General features: G+C 44.1%; 1 protein-coding gene across 8 annotated transcripts in view; it reads right to left on the reverse strand.

The window, feature by feature from the left end:
- Positions 1 to 18,296, reverse strand: part of PKP4 (plakophilin 4) — a 471,675-nt gene that overhangs the window by 234,696 nt on the left and 218,683 nt on the right. For 7 of the 8 annotated variants that reach the window (XM_073634112.1, XM_073634111.1, XM_073634115.1 and 4 more), the window contains exon 3: positions 2,073 to 2,185. The exons of the other annotated variant lie outside the window; for it this stretch is intronic. In XM_073634112.1, the coding sequence (XP_073490213.1) occupies positions 2,073 to 2,185 (113 nt within the window). The remainder of the gene's footprint in view (positions 1 to 2,072; positions 2,186 to 18,296) is intronic. 8 annotated transcript variants of the gene reach the window in all.

The raw sequence follows: 18,296 nt of genomic DNA on the forward strand, positions 1-18,296 counted from the left end.
CACTGTAATATAATGAGGACTACATTGTAAAGAGTGCACTAAAATATGAAGGCGACTACACTTTAAAGGGGCATTGTAATCATTACATTACAATTCCCCCTTTACAGAGCAGTCCCCTTTGTATCACAGCCTCCAATAATGTATGTAATGGGGCACTGTAATGTAAAGGGGAGCTATGATGTGAAAGGGAACTGAGGACACTCATATGAAGGGGGGTCTAAGGACTCCCCCCCGGGAATATTAACTGCCATGAAACCGGTGCCCGCCGCTGTTATACGGGAAAAAAATCCCTTTCATCAAAAAGCAGTTTCTGAGCTTCAGGACAATTGACCTAGCCTAACTCTGATCATGCTTTTTCTACTACCAGACAGGAGGATGTAAAATCTGTCTCATTCCCAGTGGTCAGACTGCAACATTGTAAGTATGTAGTAAATCTCTGTAGCAAGGATGTATCTTTGTGCTATCATCTCAGTCTAGGAACCTGGATTATACATGAGCAAAGACTATGCTGTCCCCCCGGGAGAGAAAATAAGTTTGTGAGTTGGCAAATAGAGTAGTGTGATCTCTGCAAGAAGAAATAAGTACCCGGAAGAGTTAAACATACATACATGAACATAACAAAAAAATGTTTCGGGTGCTAGTTCCACTTTAGCCAAACTCTGGGGGAAAAAAAATTATTATTGAAAATTTTCTTAAAAAGCCAAAAAGGTATAAATAATTCACCTTAAGTTCACTAAATGCAGAGATGTTATGGGGACCCAGAAGGCCAATTCAATACAGGTTACCTGCAGAAAACTAGAGGAGGGGGAGGATACAAGATCAGTCACCCTGCACAAGGCGAGAGGGCAGCAGTGACCGGTCTTTATCACAGGAAGTTCCTACACAGAAGTTACCTACACAAGATACATTTCAGTTTGGATTACTGCACGGATCTGAAAAAAAACCACAAAACTCACCAAGATTCAAAGAATACACATACCTCTTGTATTTATGTGGGGTTGATTTACTAACACTGGAGAGTGCAACATCTGGTGCAGCTCTGCATAGAAACCAATCAGCTTCCAGGTTTTTTTTTTTTGTCAAAGGCTAATTGAACAAGCTGAAGTTAGAAGCGGATTGGCTACTATGCACAGCTGCATCAGATTTGCACTCTCCAGTTTTACTAAATCAACCCCTGTGCGTTTACCTCAGACTTCAGCTTTAAGTCTGCATAAATTATTTTCAATACACACACAGAAAGAGAAACTAGAGTAGTGTCTGGTATTGGGAGTATCTAAGTGGCTACTGAGGGTATACACTCTGTATGCTAGTTTATTAGGCAAGAGGATTTCCTTTTCCTTTGCTTAAAGTGAACCTGAAACTCTTAAATCACTCTTGAAAAATAGCAGTGCATTGCTAAACGAGCGTATCTACCATTCTTAGCTCTAAGGCACTGCTGCATCTGATGGCTAGTTTTAGGAGATCTGGCGTTATGCCACGATTGTGCTGCTCACTGTTTTCCTTGCTGGAAGCTCTGACATGGGGAAGCAAACCTTGCCTCTATCAAGATGGCTGCCACCGCACCGACATACCGTAGTGCAGAACAAGGCGTGGTAAGTCAGCAATGGGGGAAGAAGTTGCTGCAGGGAGACAATACTGGTGACTAATCCTTTGCCTTCAACCTGCCTATTTTGGCACAGCTTCCAGACCTAAGATTTAAATGGCTGTACACTGTGTGGTGAATTTTTTTTATCTATGTAGGCAGGCTACATGTACGCTCACACAAACATATGCACACATGATGCAAGCAAAATCAAATTATACATTTCATAATAAAAAGGCAATGGTTTAATATCCTTTACTAATTGAGGGAAACAAAAATGGATAAATGGCAAAACCTGTATTAACAAGAGCATAGTCTGTGGAAGATTTCTGTATTTGTTAAATGGAAGCTGCTCCATTAGCCGATAAACACTCCCAATGAGCGAGCAGATCAGCACATATCAATAGTGAAATAAATTATGCACAGTGGCTGGTTCGCTGCAATGGCCATTTCGCAGTGTGGGATCGAGCAGAGTCATTAAAATGTGTACCTTACGCTGGCGACGCTTGGCGACTCCGCTCCCAGTCTGCATCTTTCTAGTTGATTGGCAACAATTTGTCTCTCCACCTCGAGCTCCCTGGTGAGCCGTTCAAATTGCAGCTCCTGGAATTTCAAGAAAATGAGAATGAAGCCTCAGGTGACGTGGAAACACAGGGATTCATGTGAAGACAACAAGGTGGGACACAAAATAATCTGTCCCCTCCACTGCCTACCTCATTTTTGTAAACCCGCCTGCTGAACACATTTTTGTATGAGTTTATAAAGCAGTACTATTCAATTCAATTCAATTCAAAAAGACATAAGCAGTCATTCATCTCAGCCATTATAAAAGTTAAGGTGAGCCAGACTGCTTGGGTAAAAACAGCATCCAAAAACAACCATTTATAACTACTGAAGTATAACAATAAAATATCAAACATTAGGTAACCCTCTGTGAATTGGACTTACCTGTGTGAGAAGCTTCAAAGAAGCAACCCACAGCCATCTACATAATTAGTTCCTGGAAGTGAAGCCTAGCCAATACAGAGACAGTACATCTCATACAGGCTTTTATATATAAAGCAGAACAAAAACAGAAGCAAAAAAAAAAGGAGAAAATTGAAAACTGACTGCCACTATAATCCCAAATAGGAAAGAGGAATGGTCTCGTATTTTGATAAAAGTATATAATTTATTTAATCACATTAAAAAACACATATTAGAAAAAAGGTATTATGAATACATGGCAATATCTGAAAAAGTACAGTGTCTCTAAAAAGAGAACATATAAGGATGCTGAAACAAGGAAGTAGCAAATATATAAAGCAGAACTTCAGCATCGTTCTCTAGTGTGATTTTCTTTTATCGTTTATCGCCTATTATTCTTGAAGCTTTTTCGTCAGTCAGGTGATGTCATCTACTGCTACTTCTGTTGGGGGGGGGGGGGGGGGGGGGGGCATCCTTCCAGGACTGAGTGGATGTAAATTATTTGAGGTTATACCGTGTGAGCGCCAGTGGCATGGCTGGGCTTACAAGGGAATTGCATAAAGAGGACCTCCAGAGCTGGACCAAGGAGGAAATCAGGATCAGTGCTGGAGCATGAGGATTGTCAAGTACAACCTGGAAGTTTTTTATTATAATATACAGGCGGGGGGCCACAGGGGGAAAAAATTATATTCTGGAGTTTAAGTAGATATAAACCAAATAACTAAAATCTCAAAACGTTCACATAACATAATTGCAAACATGGTTTTCAACCTTTTTAAACATGCAGCTTTCTATAAAAAATTAATACCCAGTGATCCTGCCAAGGTCATTGATCAGGCACTTCCTGCTTTGGGGGGACAACTGTTTCCCAACACGCCCGCGTTTTACCCTTTCATATACCATCCTTTTTCAGGATATAAGCAGCCTATGTTGACATAGATATGTGCAGGTATGCTCCACCAATGTCAGAAAGAAATGGATGTGCAGCTGAAGCGCAAGCATGTAAACAGGAAGTGGCTGAAAAACTCTGCAGAAGATCAGGAACACAGAGCTCTATAAAAATAAATGACACAAATATGAACATAGTAATTATGGGAAAGAAAATCATGGCAATTGTTTACATACCCAGTGCCTTAGCAAGCTTAAAGAGGAGGTCCAGGCTCCTTCAGAAAAAAAAAAAAAAAGTCAGCAGCTGCAAATACTGTATAGCTGCTGATTTAACATTAGGACACTTACCTGTCCAATAATCCAGCGATGTCGGCACCCCAGCCAATTTTTCTATTGGCTCTCGGGTGCTACCGCCGCCATTTCTTGTAAGGGAAACTGCCAGTGAATCCTTGTGGCTTCACAAGGTTGACAACTGCACATACCCTGGCAGAAGTTGTGAAATTTTGGCATTGATATTAACATTTGACTGAACATGCCAAAACACTGTCTTTTATTTAAAGAGGAACTGCAGTCTGCTCACATAATTTGTAATAAAAACATATTTGCCATTCTGAAGCTTCCCTCCAACCACTTTGCATATTATTTTATATATACTGTGATTCTGTATTTACCAAATATGCTGCAGAAATCTCCCTTCACTGAGTGTGGCTGCATCCATTTTAACTGTGGGCAGCTGAAGCTGCTGTCTGTTCACTTCCTGGATTTACACAGACACACCTCCAGCTCTGCAGCTCTCATTGGCCCTCGTATGACTCATCCCACCTCCCTTTTTTCAGAGCGCGGCTCAGTACGCTCAGGCTGAACTTCTCCTGACTCACAGCGCTCCTATGATAGCTGGGACATGTAAGCTTATATTATGGCCTTACCAAACAGGCACGATTTTGAGGCCTATGTCAAGCGGCCTCATACAAACAGGAAATGTCAGAATTGCGCAGGGATGTCACTAATAGGCTGGAAGAAGTCGAGCACACAGTCAAGGACACGATCTCCACACTAAATTCACACGAGGATATTCTGCATGAACATACCTCGCAAATTCAACAACCAATATCATCAGAATGACCAGGAAAATAGGACTAGACGCAACAAAATATGCATACGCGCCGCCCGGAATAAGTGGAAACGAACTATTTATCCCTCAGCCGCTACCACCATGTTCAATGAACTGCTCCAAAAATCTAAGGATTCTTCCTTGGAACTTAATCGCATCCATAGGGCCTTGGGCCCTAAGAATCCGAACCCGAATTACCCCAGAGATGTCATCTGTAGGGTGCACTTTTACGCTATTAAAGACGACAATCATGCAGGCGGCCCGCACGCATGATGCAGTTTATTTCAATGGTACCCAGGTCGCGCTACTCCCAGACCTCTCCAAGCTGACCCTGGACATGTACCGCGCTCTGAAGCCACTTACCGGCATCCTGCAGTTTCATCTTTTTGCATCGCATGACGGAAAATCGGCAACACTCTGCACTTTGGGGATCTCCCGAACTTCCTCAGTACTTTTGAACTTCCACAAATCTCTGAATGGCCGTTACATGCTGCTAACGCGGGCCTTCCTGTCGCCACCGGCTGGCAACAGCAATCCAAGACAAATAAACGCTCCAGATCTGAAGCCTCTACCATCATCTGCCGGATGAGAGATCAACTCGTGCTCCTTGACAAATATTTTTTTTTTTGTCAGGTTTCAGACCTGTAAAGTCCTCTTTGTTTATAGCTGTGTTGGGATGATACTAACCTTCTTTTATCTCCCTCTCCCTATGATCAGACTCTCCCCTTGTTAGATGCTGCTTTTTCATTCCCAGCTCTATCCCCCCCACCGCATTACATAGATATATGTGGCATTGGTTATGTGCCCTGTGCATCAATATTGTTTAATTGTAAGTTGCTAGACTTTTTTTTCACACAGCTCTCAGGGCTCTGAGCTGCAATTTGCCTGCAAAAAGTTCTCTATTGTTACCTGGTGTGTGTATACCCCTCTGTGCGCTGACCATGATACCCATATTAGGGTTTTCAGTGCCCATAGTGGTCTTAGCTGACATGTTGATTACAAAATCCTTAGGTTGGCTGTTGAGGACCTTGGTTATTTATCTTCCTTTCTTTCTCCTTTAACCTCCCTTCCTACTTCCTATTCTATCACCACTACAGGCCGCTCTAGCCATTTGTACTATCTCCTTATCCCTCTCTTGGAGACCGCAAGCTCCCATCTCAATTATTCTTAATCTTATGTTATCTTCCAAATGGCTCCACAAATCTCCCTGCAGGTTTCTTCTCTAAATTGCAGAGGTTTTAACACCCCTGAAAAAAAGGAGGCAAACATCATTTTCACAAACTCGGCACTCAAATCCTCCTCCTTCAAGAAACCCACTTTAGATCCGATGCCGTCCCGCGCCTCCTCCACAAGCACTATTTTACATGGTTTCAAAGCACTAACCCCTCTGCAAAGTCTAAGGGAGTCTCTATTGCCTTTCATGCTTCCTTCACCCCAGATGTTCTTGACTCAGCCATTGATCCGCTAGGCAGGTATATCTTTTTGAAACTGTCATATATGCAATCAATTTTTACTAAAGTTAACCTGTATTCTCCTAAATAGGATCAACTGCGGTTCCTCTGCTCAGTGACGTCCCACCTGAAACGGTTTGGCGCCATCAACGTGATGCTAGGGGCTGACCTCAATGCTGCCTTGATACCACGCTTAGACTCATCTACGGGCAAGTCCTCTGTGTCCCCAGCTTCCCTGGCCAAAATTTTTTGCCCTTTTTGGAGCTGTCGCTGGTAGACGTGTGGCGAGTGTTAAACCCCTCAAATAGAGACTACATATACTACGCCCCCACATATTCCTCATATAGCCGTATAGACTACATTCTGATCTCACAATCCCTATTGGACTATTCCCTGGCAACATTGATAGGCCTGACACTCTGGTCTGACCATGCCCCAATTCACATGAGTCTCGGGCACATTCCCACGCATAGGAAAAGGTTCTCATGGAGGCAATTTATTCGGTCTGTTCCCAAGACTGAAACGGGCACGCGTGTCCAGCATCTCGCACCTCTTAGCCAAAATAGCATCCCTGGAAAGCTCCCATAAATACTCCCTAGTCCCCACGACCCAACTTGACTTATCCAACACCCGAAGGGATTACGAATCCTCGCAGAACGTTCCCCTAGTGGCGAGAGATAAGGGACGCTTTACCCATTATTCTCAAGCCAATAAATGTGGTAGACATCTGGCTCATATCCTAAACCCCAGACTCACATGCAAGTCCATCCCATTCATCCACTCTCCAACCAAGGGTAAACTACATACTAATTCAGCAATAGCCGAAGAATTTCAGCAGTACTATTCTACTTTATATAATCTAACCCCTCAGGTTATACTTTCCTCCCTTCAGACGAAACACCACAAGACTGGCCCTCTTATGTCCAAGAAACTGCCCTTCCGACCATTCCAGAACCAGATTCCGAAGATCTAGAGTTTTCCCTACCAGAAACTGACTTCCTACAGGTTATTAAAGGCATCAAAAAGGGCAAGAGCCCTGGCCCAGATGGGTTTTCTTCCGTTTCTATAAAATGTTCGCCCCATTATCGTCCCTGCTATTAGCGAAAGCATTTAACACCATAGATGAGACTCACCCCCCCTCCTACAAGACCATATTGTGATCAACCCTAAACCGGGCAAAGACCCTTCTTTGAGTTCCAATTACAGACGTATATCCCTTCTGAACATAGTGGAAATTATTTTCTAAAATCTTGGCAAAATCGCCTCTCACCCCTACTACCAGCATGGATCCACAAAGATCAGGTGGGCTTTGTCCCTGGACGAGAAGCCAGGGACAACACTACCAAGACCCTACACCTCATTGCTTAAGCCCAATGTAACCACCTCCCGACTTGCATTCTCTCCTGTGACGCGGAGAAGGCCTTCGACAGGGTCAGCTGGTCTTTCCTCCAGAATACCCTTTCCCAGGTCTAGGCCTATCTCCCTGACATAATCCACTCTCTCTTCGCTCAAGACAAACTTTCCATTTCAGTGGCAATCCAAATTAATCTCATACTTGGGCACCGCAATCCCAGAAATCCAGATGTATATGCCCTGAATTTTAGTCCGCTGCTTACAAAACTTAGATGCCTCACAGAGAGCAGGTTTGACCTCCCTGTGCCTTGGTTCGGACACATGAATGTCTTAAAAATGGACATGCTTCCCAAACTGCTATACTTATTTCAGGCTCTACGGATAACATTTCCGCCTGCCTTTTTCCACACCCTCCGCTCTATGGCCATTTGCTTTGTCTGCCATTCCACTGGCTAAAGCCTCTACTTCGATGGAACAAGACATGTCCCCGGTCGACTTTCGTGCCTTGTTATGGGGCTACGACCTGGCCTATAAATCTCTACCAACTTTATCCCCTTTAAGAATTGACGCACTTTACATTTTGTACCTTAGGAGAGATGGATACTCGTTGTCCACTGAACCTAGCCCGCTCATCCCCCTATTTGACAACCTGGCCCTACCAGAGGGCAGAGCTGCCCCAACCATAGACACCTACATTAGATACACATGGCCCACGGCAAAACAATTCGTCCATAGCAATCATGGATCATATGTGGCGGGCCCGACCACCTCAACTTTCAACATAACCGGACTGACGAGACTTCATTTATCCTCCTACTGCAATTTACTATATGACGCAAAACAAACACATAGACCCCTAATGGGCTTTGAACAGTTATGTTCACTCCCCAAAGTCCCTCGCCACACCCTATCAGCGATTTATAGACTTATCCTTGACCATACACGTTACCTTACCCAACTTTACCAAGATCTGGTCAGGGGAGCTGGGGATAGACATATCTGATGAGTCATCTATTTCAAGCTATACTCAGGAAAAAAAATTACAAGCTGGTATCCAGTCCCAACTAAAATTAAGCTCATGTTTCCCTCTGCCACGGACGTCTGCTGGAGATGTCCCTCAAAGAGAGGCACCTACCTCCATACTTGGCGAGAGTGCGTAGGCATTCACCCGTTTTGGTAACAGATTTTCCAAATATTTACTGAAATATATGATGAACCATTAATGCCTTCCCCCTCCATTGCCCTTTTACCCTTACTCCAAGGCTCAATATATTGAATTTTTTTTCTCAGTGCAGGTAGGCAATTAATCCCTAGATGCTGGAAAAATACCTCCCCTCCAACCCTCCTAGAGTGGGTGAGATCAACGATATCATGCTTATGGAGGGGGTGCAAGCCAAAGCCCTGGATAAATGTGACAAATTTTCTATTACCTGGAGTATCTAGAGGCATTACTCCACGTCAGAGAAATTAAAACAATCTCTTCGATAGGAACTCCCCATGAGCCCCACCAAAACAACATTTAGATTTCCTGCTTGTGCCTTCCCCATTTGAAGCCCCCCTTGAACAGAGCTTGCTGTCTCCCCCCTCTTTCCATATATTCTTTTCTTTTTTATGTTTTTTTCTTTTTCCTTACCATCTATCACTTATCTACACCTCTATCTCGGTTGAGCATAATTTCATTTTGGAACTACCAGTATTCTAGTTCCTTACATGTGAACATTATTAACACTCAATGCCATGTCATAAAATGTACACCACTGTTTGTGCACCCAGAAGTTCTGGGTATTATCCGCATACTTCCCTATTATGGTGTTGATAACAAAACTTATATTAGCTTAAACGACACATAATGTGGTGCCCCCATCCCATAGGACACAGTCTGCTCCCATTGGGGTGTCTGGGTTGGCGGGAACCGTGTATAGAACGCAATAAGTTCATTACACCAAATTAAATGGTATTGACTTGTCTTCCACATATTAATGTATGCTGTAAAGAATACTTTGTTAACAACTATACAACCCAAGCTCAATATGCCAGTGTTCCTACTGGTTTGAACCTTGTTACCTCTGTCTTTTTGTGTTGATGAGACAATAAAACCTATTGAACCTAAATGTTTACATATCCTGGAATGTTTGGCCTTGGTACAGACACACAAGGTGACAAACACAGGATAAAATGGCAAAGTTTAATTTCCCATGTACAAGCTGACATATCAATAGGAACAGCCCCAAAAAACATGAGAAAATCTGGCAACCATGGTTGGATTCTTTTATATTTGTCTCTTCGGAGACAAGTTTAATCATCCTTTTCTTTTCATTGAGGACTATTAAATGTAGGTTCTTTGTGGTTTATGGATAACATACTGATGTGTTTTAACCACTTCCCACCTGCCGTATAACAAAATGATGGCCGGAAAGAGGTTTTATTATCCTGACTGGGCATTATATGACGTCCAGCAGGACAAGCTGCGGGGGGCGTGCAGCGATCAGTGGTGTGTCAGTTTGACACACCGCATCTCCAAACTAGGTAAAGAGCCTACGACGTAGGCGCTTTACCATGTGATCAGCTGTGTCCAATCACAGCGTAAACTGGAAGAGCCATTTATCGGCTTTTTCTCCACTCGGACTGACAGGCGCAAGTAGAGGAGAGCCGATCGGCTGCTCTCCTGATAGGGGACCTGCACTGATAATCAGAGCATTGACTATCAGTGCAGACCCATCCAGGATGCCCACTTCAGATCACCAGAGATGCCCACTTCAGACAACCAGGTGAGCCTACCAGGGGTGCCAATCAGTGCCTATTCGGATGGCACTGTGCCCTCCAATGATGCCTGCCAGTGCCAACTATGAGTGCCCCTTATGAGTGCCCATCAGTGCTGATTATCAGTACAGCCCATCAGTGCTGCATATAGGTGCCTCATCATCAGTGCCAATCAGTACTACTTCATCAATGCCCATCAGTGAAGGAGAAAACATACATATTTACAAGGTTTTGTAACAGAAACAAAAAAAAAAACATTTTTATGAAAATTTTCGTTCTTTATTTGTAGCGCAAAAAATAAAACCCACTGGTGATCAAATACCACCAAAAGAAAGCTCTATTTGTGGAGAAAAAAATGGTAAAAATGTCATATAGGTACAGCATCGCATGACCGCGCAATTGTCATTCAAAACGCAACAACATTGAAAGCTAAAAATTGGACTGGGCAGGAAGGGGGGGTTGTGGTTAATTGTTAGGATATCTTCTACTTAACCTTTGCACCTGTTTGTAAACCTTAAATGTCCGCTGTTTATGTACCATCTATGTCTATAATAAAGAGCAATTTTGTTTGAAAAAAAAAAAGAAAGTTTTATTTCAAACATCTGTGGGTTTTTATATTGCAATTAGTGTCTGTGAATAAACAGTCAATATGTTTGTTATCTCTCATGTGAATGCACTGAGCAGGCTAGCTATTGAACCATGGAGAGCAGAAAAGAACCATCAAAAGACCTGCATAATAAGGTAATGGAACTTTATAAAGATTGAAAAGGATATAAAAAAGATATTTAATGCCTTGAATATGCCAGTCAGTACTGTTCAATCACTTATTAAGAACTGGAAAATGTCAGGTAGACTAAGAAAAGTTGTAGCCATAACTGCCAGAAGAACTGTTGGGGATACAAAGAAAAACCCATAGGTAACCTTAGGAGAAATACAGGCTGCTCTGGAAAAAGACAGTGTGGTCGTTTCAAGAAGCACAATATAACGATACATGAACAAAAATGAGCTGCATGGACAAGTTGCCAGAAAGAAGGCTTTACCGCACCAATAATACAAAAAAGTCCAGTTACAAAATGCCTCACAGCTTCTGGCACACTGTAATCTGGACTGACAAGACCAAAAATAGGATTTTTGACTTACCGTAAAAGCCGTTTCTCTTGAGTTCATTGACAGACACAGCGCTTCCTTATTCAGAACCATAGGTTATATCGCCCCCTACAGGACTAGGACACTAGGCAGAAAAAAGACTTGGCTACGCCCATGGGCAGTCCTAGGTGATAAACACCCCCTCTCTGCTATAGGCCTTCAGTTTTGTCACAAGCAGTGTCAGAAACATTAAAAATTCCACAAAGGGATGGGTGCTGTGTCTGTCAGTCATTGAACTCAGAGAAACTGATTTTACAGTAAGTCAAAAATCCTATTTTCTCATTTGTTCATTGACAGACACAGCGCTTCCTTATTCAGAACTATAGGGATGTCCCAAAGCAGTGCCAAGCATGAGGGGTGGAGCAGCCAACAAAAAAAAAAAAAAAACTGGCCAACCAGACAATCTGGAGCTCAACGAGAACAACTGGAGCCCAACCTGAACAGCAAGAAAACCACTTCATGAGAGAAAAACTCTCTAGACCGCAGGGTCGCTTGGAACCCCCCGAGGGGAGCTTGAAAGACTTTGAGCCTTTATCATTGGACCCTGAGGGACAAAAAAAACTGTGCCGAGAAGGACCACACTTGCGAGGTGGCTCCTTCCCCTTTTTTAACTGTGGAAGAAAACTTTCACCCTGTGACACTCTTAATGATATCATCCAGAGTGGCCCCAAACAAACGATCGCCTTGAAAAGGAAGATCAGCAAGTGTTTTTTTAGAGGCCTAGTCCGCAGTCCAACACTTCAGCCACAATACCCGCTGAAAAAGACAGCTTAGAAAGCAAAGGAGCTGTGTCCAAAGAGGCATCGCAGACAAACTGCAGCCCCTAGACCGGCTGGTCCGCCAATTCAGTGAAGGCAGGAGGAAACTGATCACCCTCCAGGTCACGGCGCAACAGCTTTGCCCACTCTGTCAGCGTTTGAAACACCAGGGCAATGGATAGGACCGGCCGAAGAGCTGAACCCGCAATAGTGAACATAGTGCGGCTCAGAGACTCTACCTTCTTGTCAGCCAGATCTTTAAAAGCTGCAGAGAGTCTTCAACCGGAATCATGGTGGTTTTGTTCAATCGAGAGACCAGAGGCTCCTCCACTTCTTGAGATGACTCTCCTCAAAAGGATAACGTACAGTGAAACACTTTGGGACTGCAAAGGGATGTTTTGGACGCTCCCATTCCTTATAGACAAACTTGTCAAAAGGAGGAATAAGGAAACACTTGCCGCGCGAGACAGCTTGTGAGTGCCAAAAGGGACCGGCACCTCCACTGCAGCTGCATCCTCCTTTTTTAAAGTTTCCTGCACAGATGCAATCAGTGCGTCCACCAGCGCCTTCTCGTGCGCAGCCATCGGGGCAGAGGAATCATCCTCACTGTCCAAAAAATCTAGGGTGGGCCCCAATGGCAGCCGAATCAGGAAGGCGGGGGATGCTTCTTGCTAGTCCTCCGCCCAAGAGCCACCTCCACCCAGGACACGAAGGACTCCAGGGCTGCCATCAGTGCGTCGACGGATAGCTGGGATCCAAAAGGGACCTGCAGCCTCTGATAGAGATTCAGGTGGGGAAACATGCTCCTGGAGACTCCATAGGGGAAGAGGAGACACCCCACACCAAGAGCGACCACTGCAAAGGAACACCCCCCACGCCTGTAGAAGTACCGGAACACCAGGACACCCCACAGCAGAGAGAAGAAGGGATCCCACCAGACTCACCACACCACCGGTGTAATGCTTGCTGCCTCAGGTGTAGACCAAGCACACACGTGGCGTCCGAGGAAGAGGATAACACAGGAGTTAGAAGTTAGTACTGAGTTAAAAGGAGGAGCTTCCGTCTGCTAAAAACACCGTCTGGGCTACACAGTAATGGCCGCCGTTGCCTGAGCACAAAAACCACCAAATCATGGCCGCCAGCCATAAGAAGTCAGCAAGCACTAGGAGGAAAAGACGCCCCCCCACAGCACCCAGTGCCTCCCACTCGTAAGCACTGCACCTGGTGGCGCGCACCCCCTGCCCACCTGTACTCAACCCCATCCCCCAGAATCCATCATATAGAGGAGGGAGGGGGAAAGGGGGGCTACCAGGGGATCTCCAGGGACCATCCATCCGAGGAAGAGAGGGTGCAAGGGTGGAGGGAAACCCACAGGACCGATCCGGGGTGGGGCCCGCGTCCCCCGCAAACCCACCAAGGGGAGAGGGGGACATTTACTCACCGTACCAAGACCAGATGGGCACCTCTCCAGACAGGACCTCCCCGTCACCGAAATGGGGGGCTGTCGGCCATGAGGGATGCTGTGACTCGAGCTGAGACCCGGTCGTATGTGACCTCACGAGATGTTTAACTCATAGGGCCAGCCACATTCAGTGGGGCTATGCCACGGCCGACCTAGCGCGTAGCTGCGGTCTGCACGCGCTTGCTGGCCAGACTGGGGAGACCACTGCATCAAATGTCCAGCCCGTCACCCAGTCCGGCGGTTGATTGCAGATCTCATCGGAAAAAATCCAGGAAAAAAAACAAACAGTTAATGAAAATTTGCCAGGACTAGAGATCACAGCAGGGAACTAGGTCCTTACTCCTGACTAGGCAGAAAAAACTGAAGGCCTATAGCCGAGAGGAGGGTGTAAAACACCTAGGACTGACTGCCCATGGGCGTAGCCAAGTCTTTTTCTGCCTAGTGTCCTACTCGTGTATATAACCTATGATTCTGAACAAGGAAATGCTGTGTCTGTCAATGAATGAATGAGAAATAAAGCTTTACGGTCACAACCATAAGCGCTATGTTTGGAGAAGGTGTCAACAAGGTCTATAGCGATAAGAATACCATCCCCACTGTGCAGCATGGTGGTAGATCACTGATGTTTTGAGGGTATGGGAGTTCTAAGAGGCACCAAGAATCTTGTGATCGCAATATGAATGCAGCATGCGATCAGAAAAAACTGGCAGACAATTTGCATTCTTCTGAATGAAAGCTGAACATGGGACGCTCTTGGACTTACCAGCACGACCATGACCATAAGCACAAGTTGGTTACAGCAGAAAAAGGTGAAGGTTCTGGAGTGATCTTAGTAACCTTAGTATCATCAAGCCACCCTGGGGAGAGCTCAAAACATGCAGTTCATGCAAGGCGACCAAAGACTTTGTATGACCTGGAGGCATTTTGCCAAGATGAATGGGCAGCTATACCACATGCAAGAATTCAGGGACACAAACAACTATTATTAAAACTGCATGCTGTCATTGATGCTTCATACACAGTATGAAGAAATAAGGGTATGCGGACTTTTGAACAGGGGTCATTTCATTTGTTTACTTGTTGCCATGTTTTGTTTTAGGATTGTGCCATTTTGTTATGATCTACAGTTGAATATGAATCCCATAAGATATAAAAGAAATGTGTTTCGCCTGCTCACTCATGTTTATTTTAAAGTTAAAGTAAACCTCCATCACTAACCTTTACCTTTAGGTAAGCTTATAACAACGCTTACCTATTGGTAGTGTAATTATCTCCTAAACAGGCACCATTTAAGAGATATTTACTGTACATGCAGCCAGTGACATCACTGGTGCATACGCTGTGAAGGAACGGCCACCTGTGCAGTTCTCTTGAAGCCCTGTGCCGTGAACGGCGGCTCTCATGCGCATGTGCAGGAGTGATGTCATCGTGGCTCCAGCCAGTCACAGAGCCGGAGTCAACAAACCCGGAAGCATCTCAGCGCTGGAAGAGATCCTTGCCTATTTGTAGGATTAATATGATCATGAGTGGCTTATACAGAACGCAAAACCATCATCTGAACAGTATTGATAAACACAAGGGTGGGTATATCACAAAGGACTGTACATGTTATACATCTAATGTGTTTCACTGTGAATATACAGTGATTTGGTTGAAGCAGCGCTTTAAAAAGCAATAGGGTTTCAGTTATTAAGCCATTATGAAGAACACATTGGCTTAGTATCCCTGTAAGCCAGCACAAGGCAATGGTTTAGCAGTAAAACAGCAGCGCATCCAGAGAAATTATTATAAACTGTCGCCATTCTGTTACATCTTGTCTTAAAAAATGTCTCCCTTAAAGAAGTCTTTATTGAGGTGAGGTTTAAAAATGTCACAGAGTATTATATTCAGCGGTAATATAATCCATTTTATGCACTCGACTCCGTACCACAGTGCAAACAATAAGCATGTATTTTAAGATTAGCCTGTCTGCTCATTACACTCGCTCTGGACCTTGGCTTGAAAACGCAAGCAAAATATAAAAAAGCAATCAAATTAATCTTCCCCGCTCCACATAAACCTCCCCCCCCCCTTCATAACATGGATATTTGCATAAATCAGCCAAGTCGTCCAAATCTCCACCCATTACTGTCACTGATTCATTCATGTACAGCCTGGTGGCTGGGAGAGATAGCTGAAATCCAGCAGAGGTGGCTGCAGCTGTACGGAGGACGCACAATACAGAATACAATATTTTATCCAAATCATCTCCTGCCATTGCGTAAACACTGCAGTACTTTAAACCAGAGGGTCATTAAGGGATCGCAAGAAGAGCTACAATGTTACAGTGAATCTGTCATATAGGAAAGCAAAAACCATTTCTGTTGCGAAGTAGATGAAAACAATATAGAAAAAGGCTTTAATGTTTTAAATTCACATCTGTAACCATCAGCAGTTCTTTTTTTAACCAGTTCGTATCCAGGCCAACTCTGACACTCCGCTCCTACATGTAAAAATCTAAAATCTACTTTTTTACTTAGAACCCCCCAAACAATATATATATTTTTTTAGCATAGGCACTGTAGAATAAAATGACGGATGTTGCAATTTTTTATGTCACAATTTTTAAAAGTTAGCCCAATTGTTTTGTGTAATGTGAAAGATGTTACACTAAGTAAATAGATACCTAATATGTCATGCTTTAAAATTGCGTCTGCCCGTGGAATTGCAACAAACTACGGTGCTTTAAATTCTTTGCAGGCAAGACCTTAAATGCCTTTACAAGTTCAGAGTTGTAAAGCAGGTCTGGTGCTCTGACTTGTGCCACCTCATGTGTGGTGTACCTCACGTGTGGTTCAATCACTAATTACATATGCATGCGGGAGAAACGTATGCATTTGCACGTTAGCAAGGTAGGACGGGGGCGCTTTCAATTTTTTTATTATTTCTTTTATTTTTTTACACTTTTTTCTTTTTTCTTTTGGATTGACTTTATTGCTATCACAAGGAATGAACAACATCCCTTGTCATGGGCCGTGATAGGTCCTTCTTATGGAGAGGATCTAGGGTCTATTAGACCCAAATCTCTCCTCTAGCTTCCCATGCAGCCGATCAGAGACAGATCGATTTGATCAGCTGTTTGCCTGGCCACTGGCGGCCAGGCAAACAGAGGTGGAACCGGAAGTAACAAAATGTGTCGCTCCCGGTTTCCGGGGTTACAGAGAGTGAGGAACGATGTCAGTTCCCACTGTCTGTTCAATGCAGCAATTGTTACCAGCCGCATCTTTGCCAGGCTCCGTGATGAGACTGTAGAGCCCGGGAAGGGCGGCCACGGGAGGGGGGTGGGACCCCCTTCCGGAGAAGTTATCGACTGGCTAATTAGCCACTCAAATTACTTCTGCTTTACTGGTAATCGCCGGCTGAAAAGATCCACACTCGGATGATGCCTATAGGTGCAGGCATCATCCCGGTATAACTACTGAAACCTGAATGAACTTGCGTTTTGCACAAGCTTCCCCAGAGGTGACTTGAGAAGCAGGAGGGGGGTGGGGGTAAGAAAGGTCACTTTAATGCTGCTCAGGGTGGAAGGGATTAAACCAAACATGTCGCTTTATCCTGAGCAGGCAAAGATTGTCAGTACTATCAAAGTACCAATAATAGATGTCCCTAAAAAGGATACTACTACTCTCTGCTGCTTCCCACACCACCAAATGCCCCCCTGTAACTGGCACTTGCTGGAGTATTGGATTTCGACTCCACCAAAGCATAACAAACACAGGAGCAGCACCATACCAAATGCAATAAGAGTCCAAATCACTACACTACTTCACACACACACACAAAAAACAGACAATGCATTTTGGGGGCCAAAAAAAAAAAAAAAAAAAAAGCAATTATAAATATGAGCAAATAATGTGGGTGATTTACCAAAACTGAAAAGTGCAAAATCTGGTGCAGCTGTGCATGACAGCCAATCAGCTTCTAACTTCAGCTTGTTCAATTAAGCTTTGACAATAAAACCTGGAAGCCGATTGGTTTCTATGCACAGTTGCACCATGTTTTGCATTCTCTGATCAAATCAACCCCAATGACTCTCAAAACACAAAATTACTATACAGTGCTCAGCATAAATGAGTACACCCTTTTGAAAAGTACAAGTTTAATCAATATCTCAATGAACACAAGGCCAATTTCCAAAAATTTGTTTCGCTCATTACATGAAAGTAAGGTTAATAATATAACTTAACCACTTCAATACCAGGCACTTTTGCCCCTTCTTGCCCAGGACAATTGTCAGCTTTCAGCGCTGTCGCACTTTGAATGACAATTGCGCGGTCGTGCTACACTGTACCCAAACTAAATTTTTATAATTTTCTTCTCACAAATAGAGCTTTTTTGGTGGTATTTGATCACCTCTGGGGTTTTTATTTTTTGCTAAACTAAAAAATACCAACATTTTTGAAGAAAAAAAATTTGTCAAAAAATGTTGTTTTCCCCTTCACTGACTGACACTAATGAGGCTGCACGGATATGAAGAATTGATGGGCACGGATAGGCGGCACTGATGGGCACCAATAGGCGGCACTGATGTGTTACTGACCTGTGTTAATGACAGGTGTTACCGCTGGGCACTGATTGGCACTGTGGTGGGCACTGGCAGTCCTATTATGGGGACACTGCTGGGCACTTATTGGCATGTGATTGGCACATCTGGCAGAGACCCAGACCCTCTGATAGGGAGAGCCACTGATCGGCTCTCCCTGTCAGTGCGAACCGAGGAATGCCATTTACCGGCACTTCCTGGTTCACGAGATGATCAACTGTGATTGGTCACAGCTGA

Source organism: Aquarana catesbeiana, linkage group LG06 (assembly GCF_042186555.1).
Source record: "Aquarana catesbeiana isolate 2022-GZ linkage group LG06, ASM4218655v1, whole genome shotgun sequence".
Lineage (NCBI taxonomy): Eukaryota > Metazoa > Chordata > Amphibia > Anura > Ranidae > Aquarana > Aquarana catesbeiana.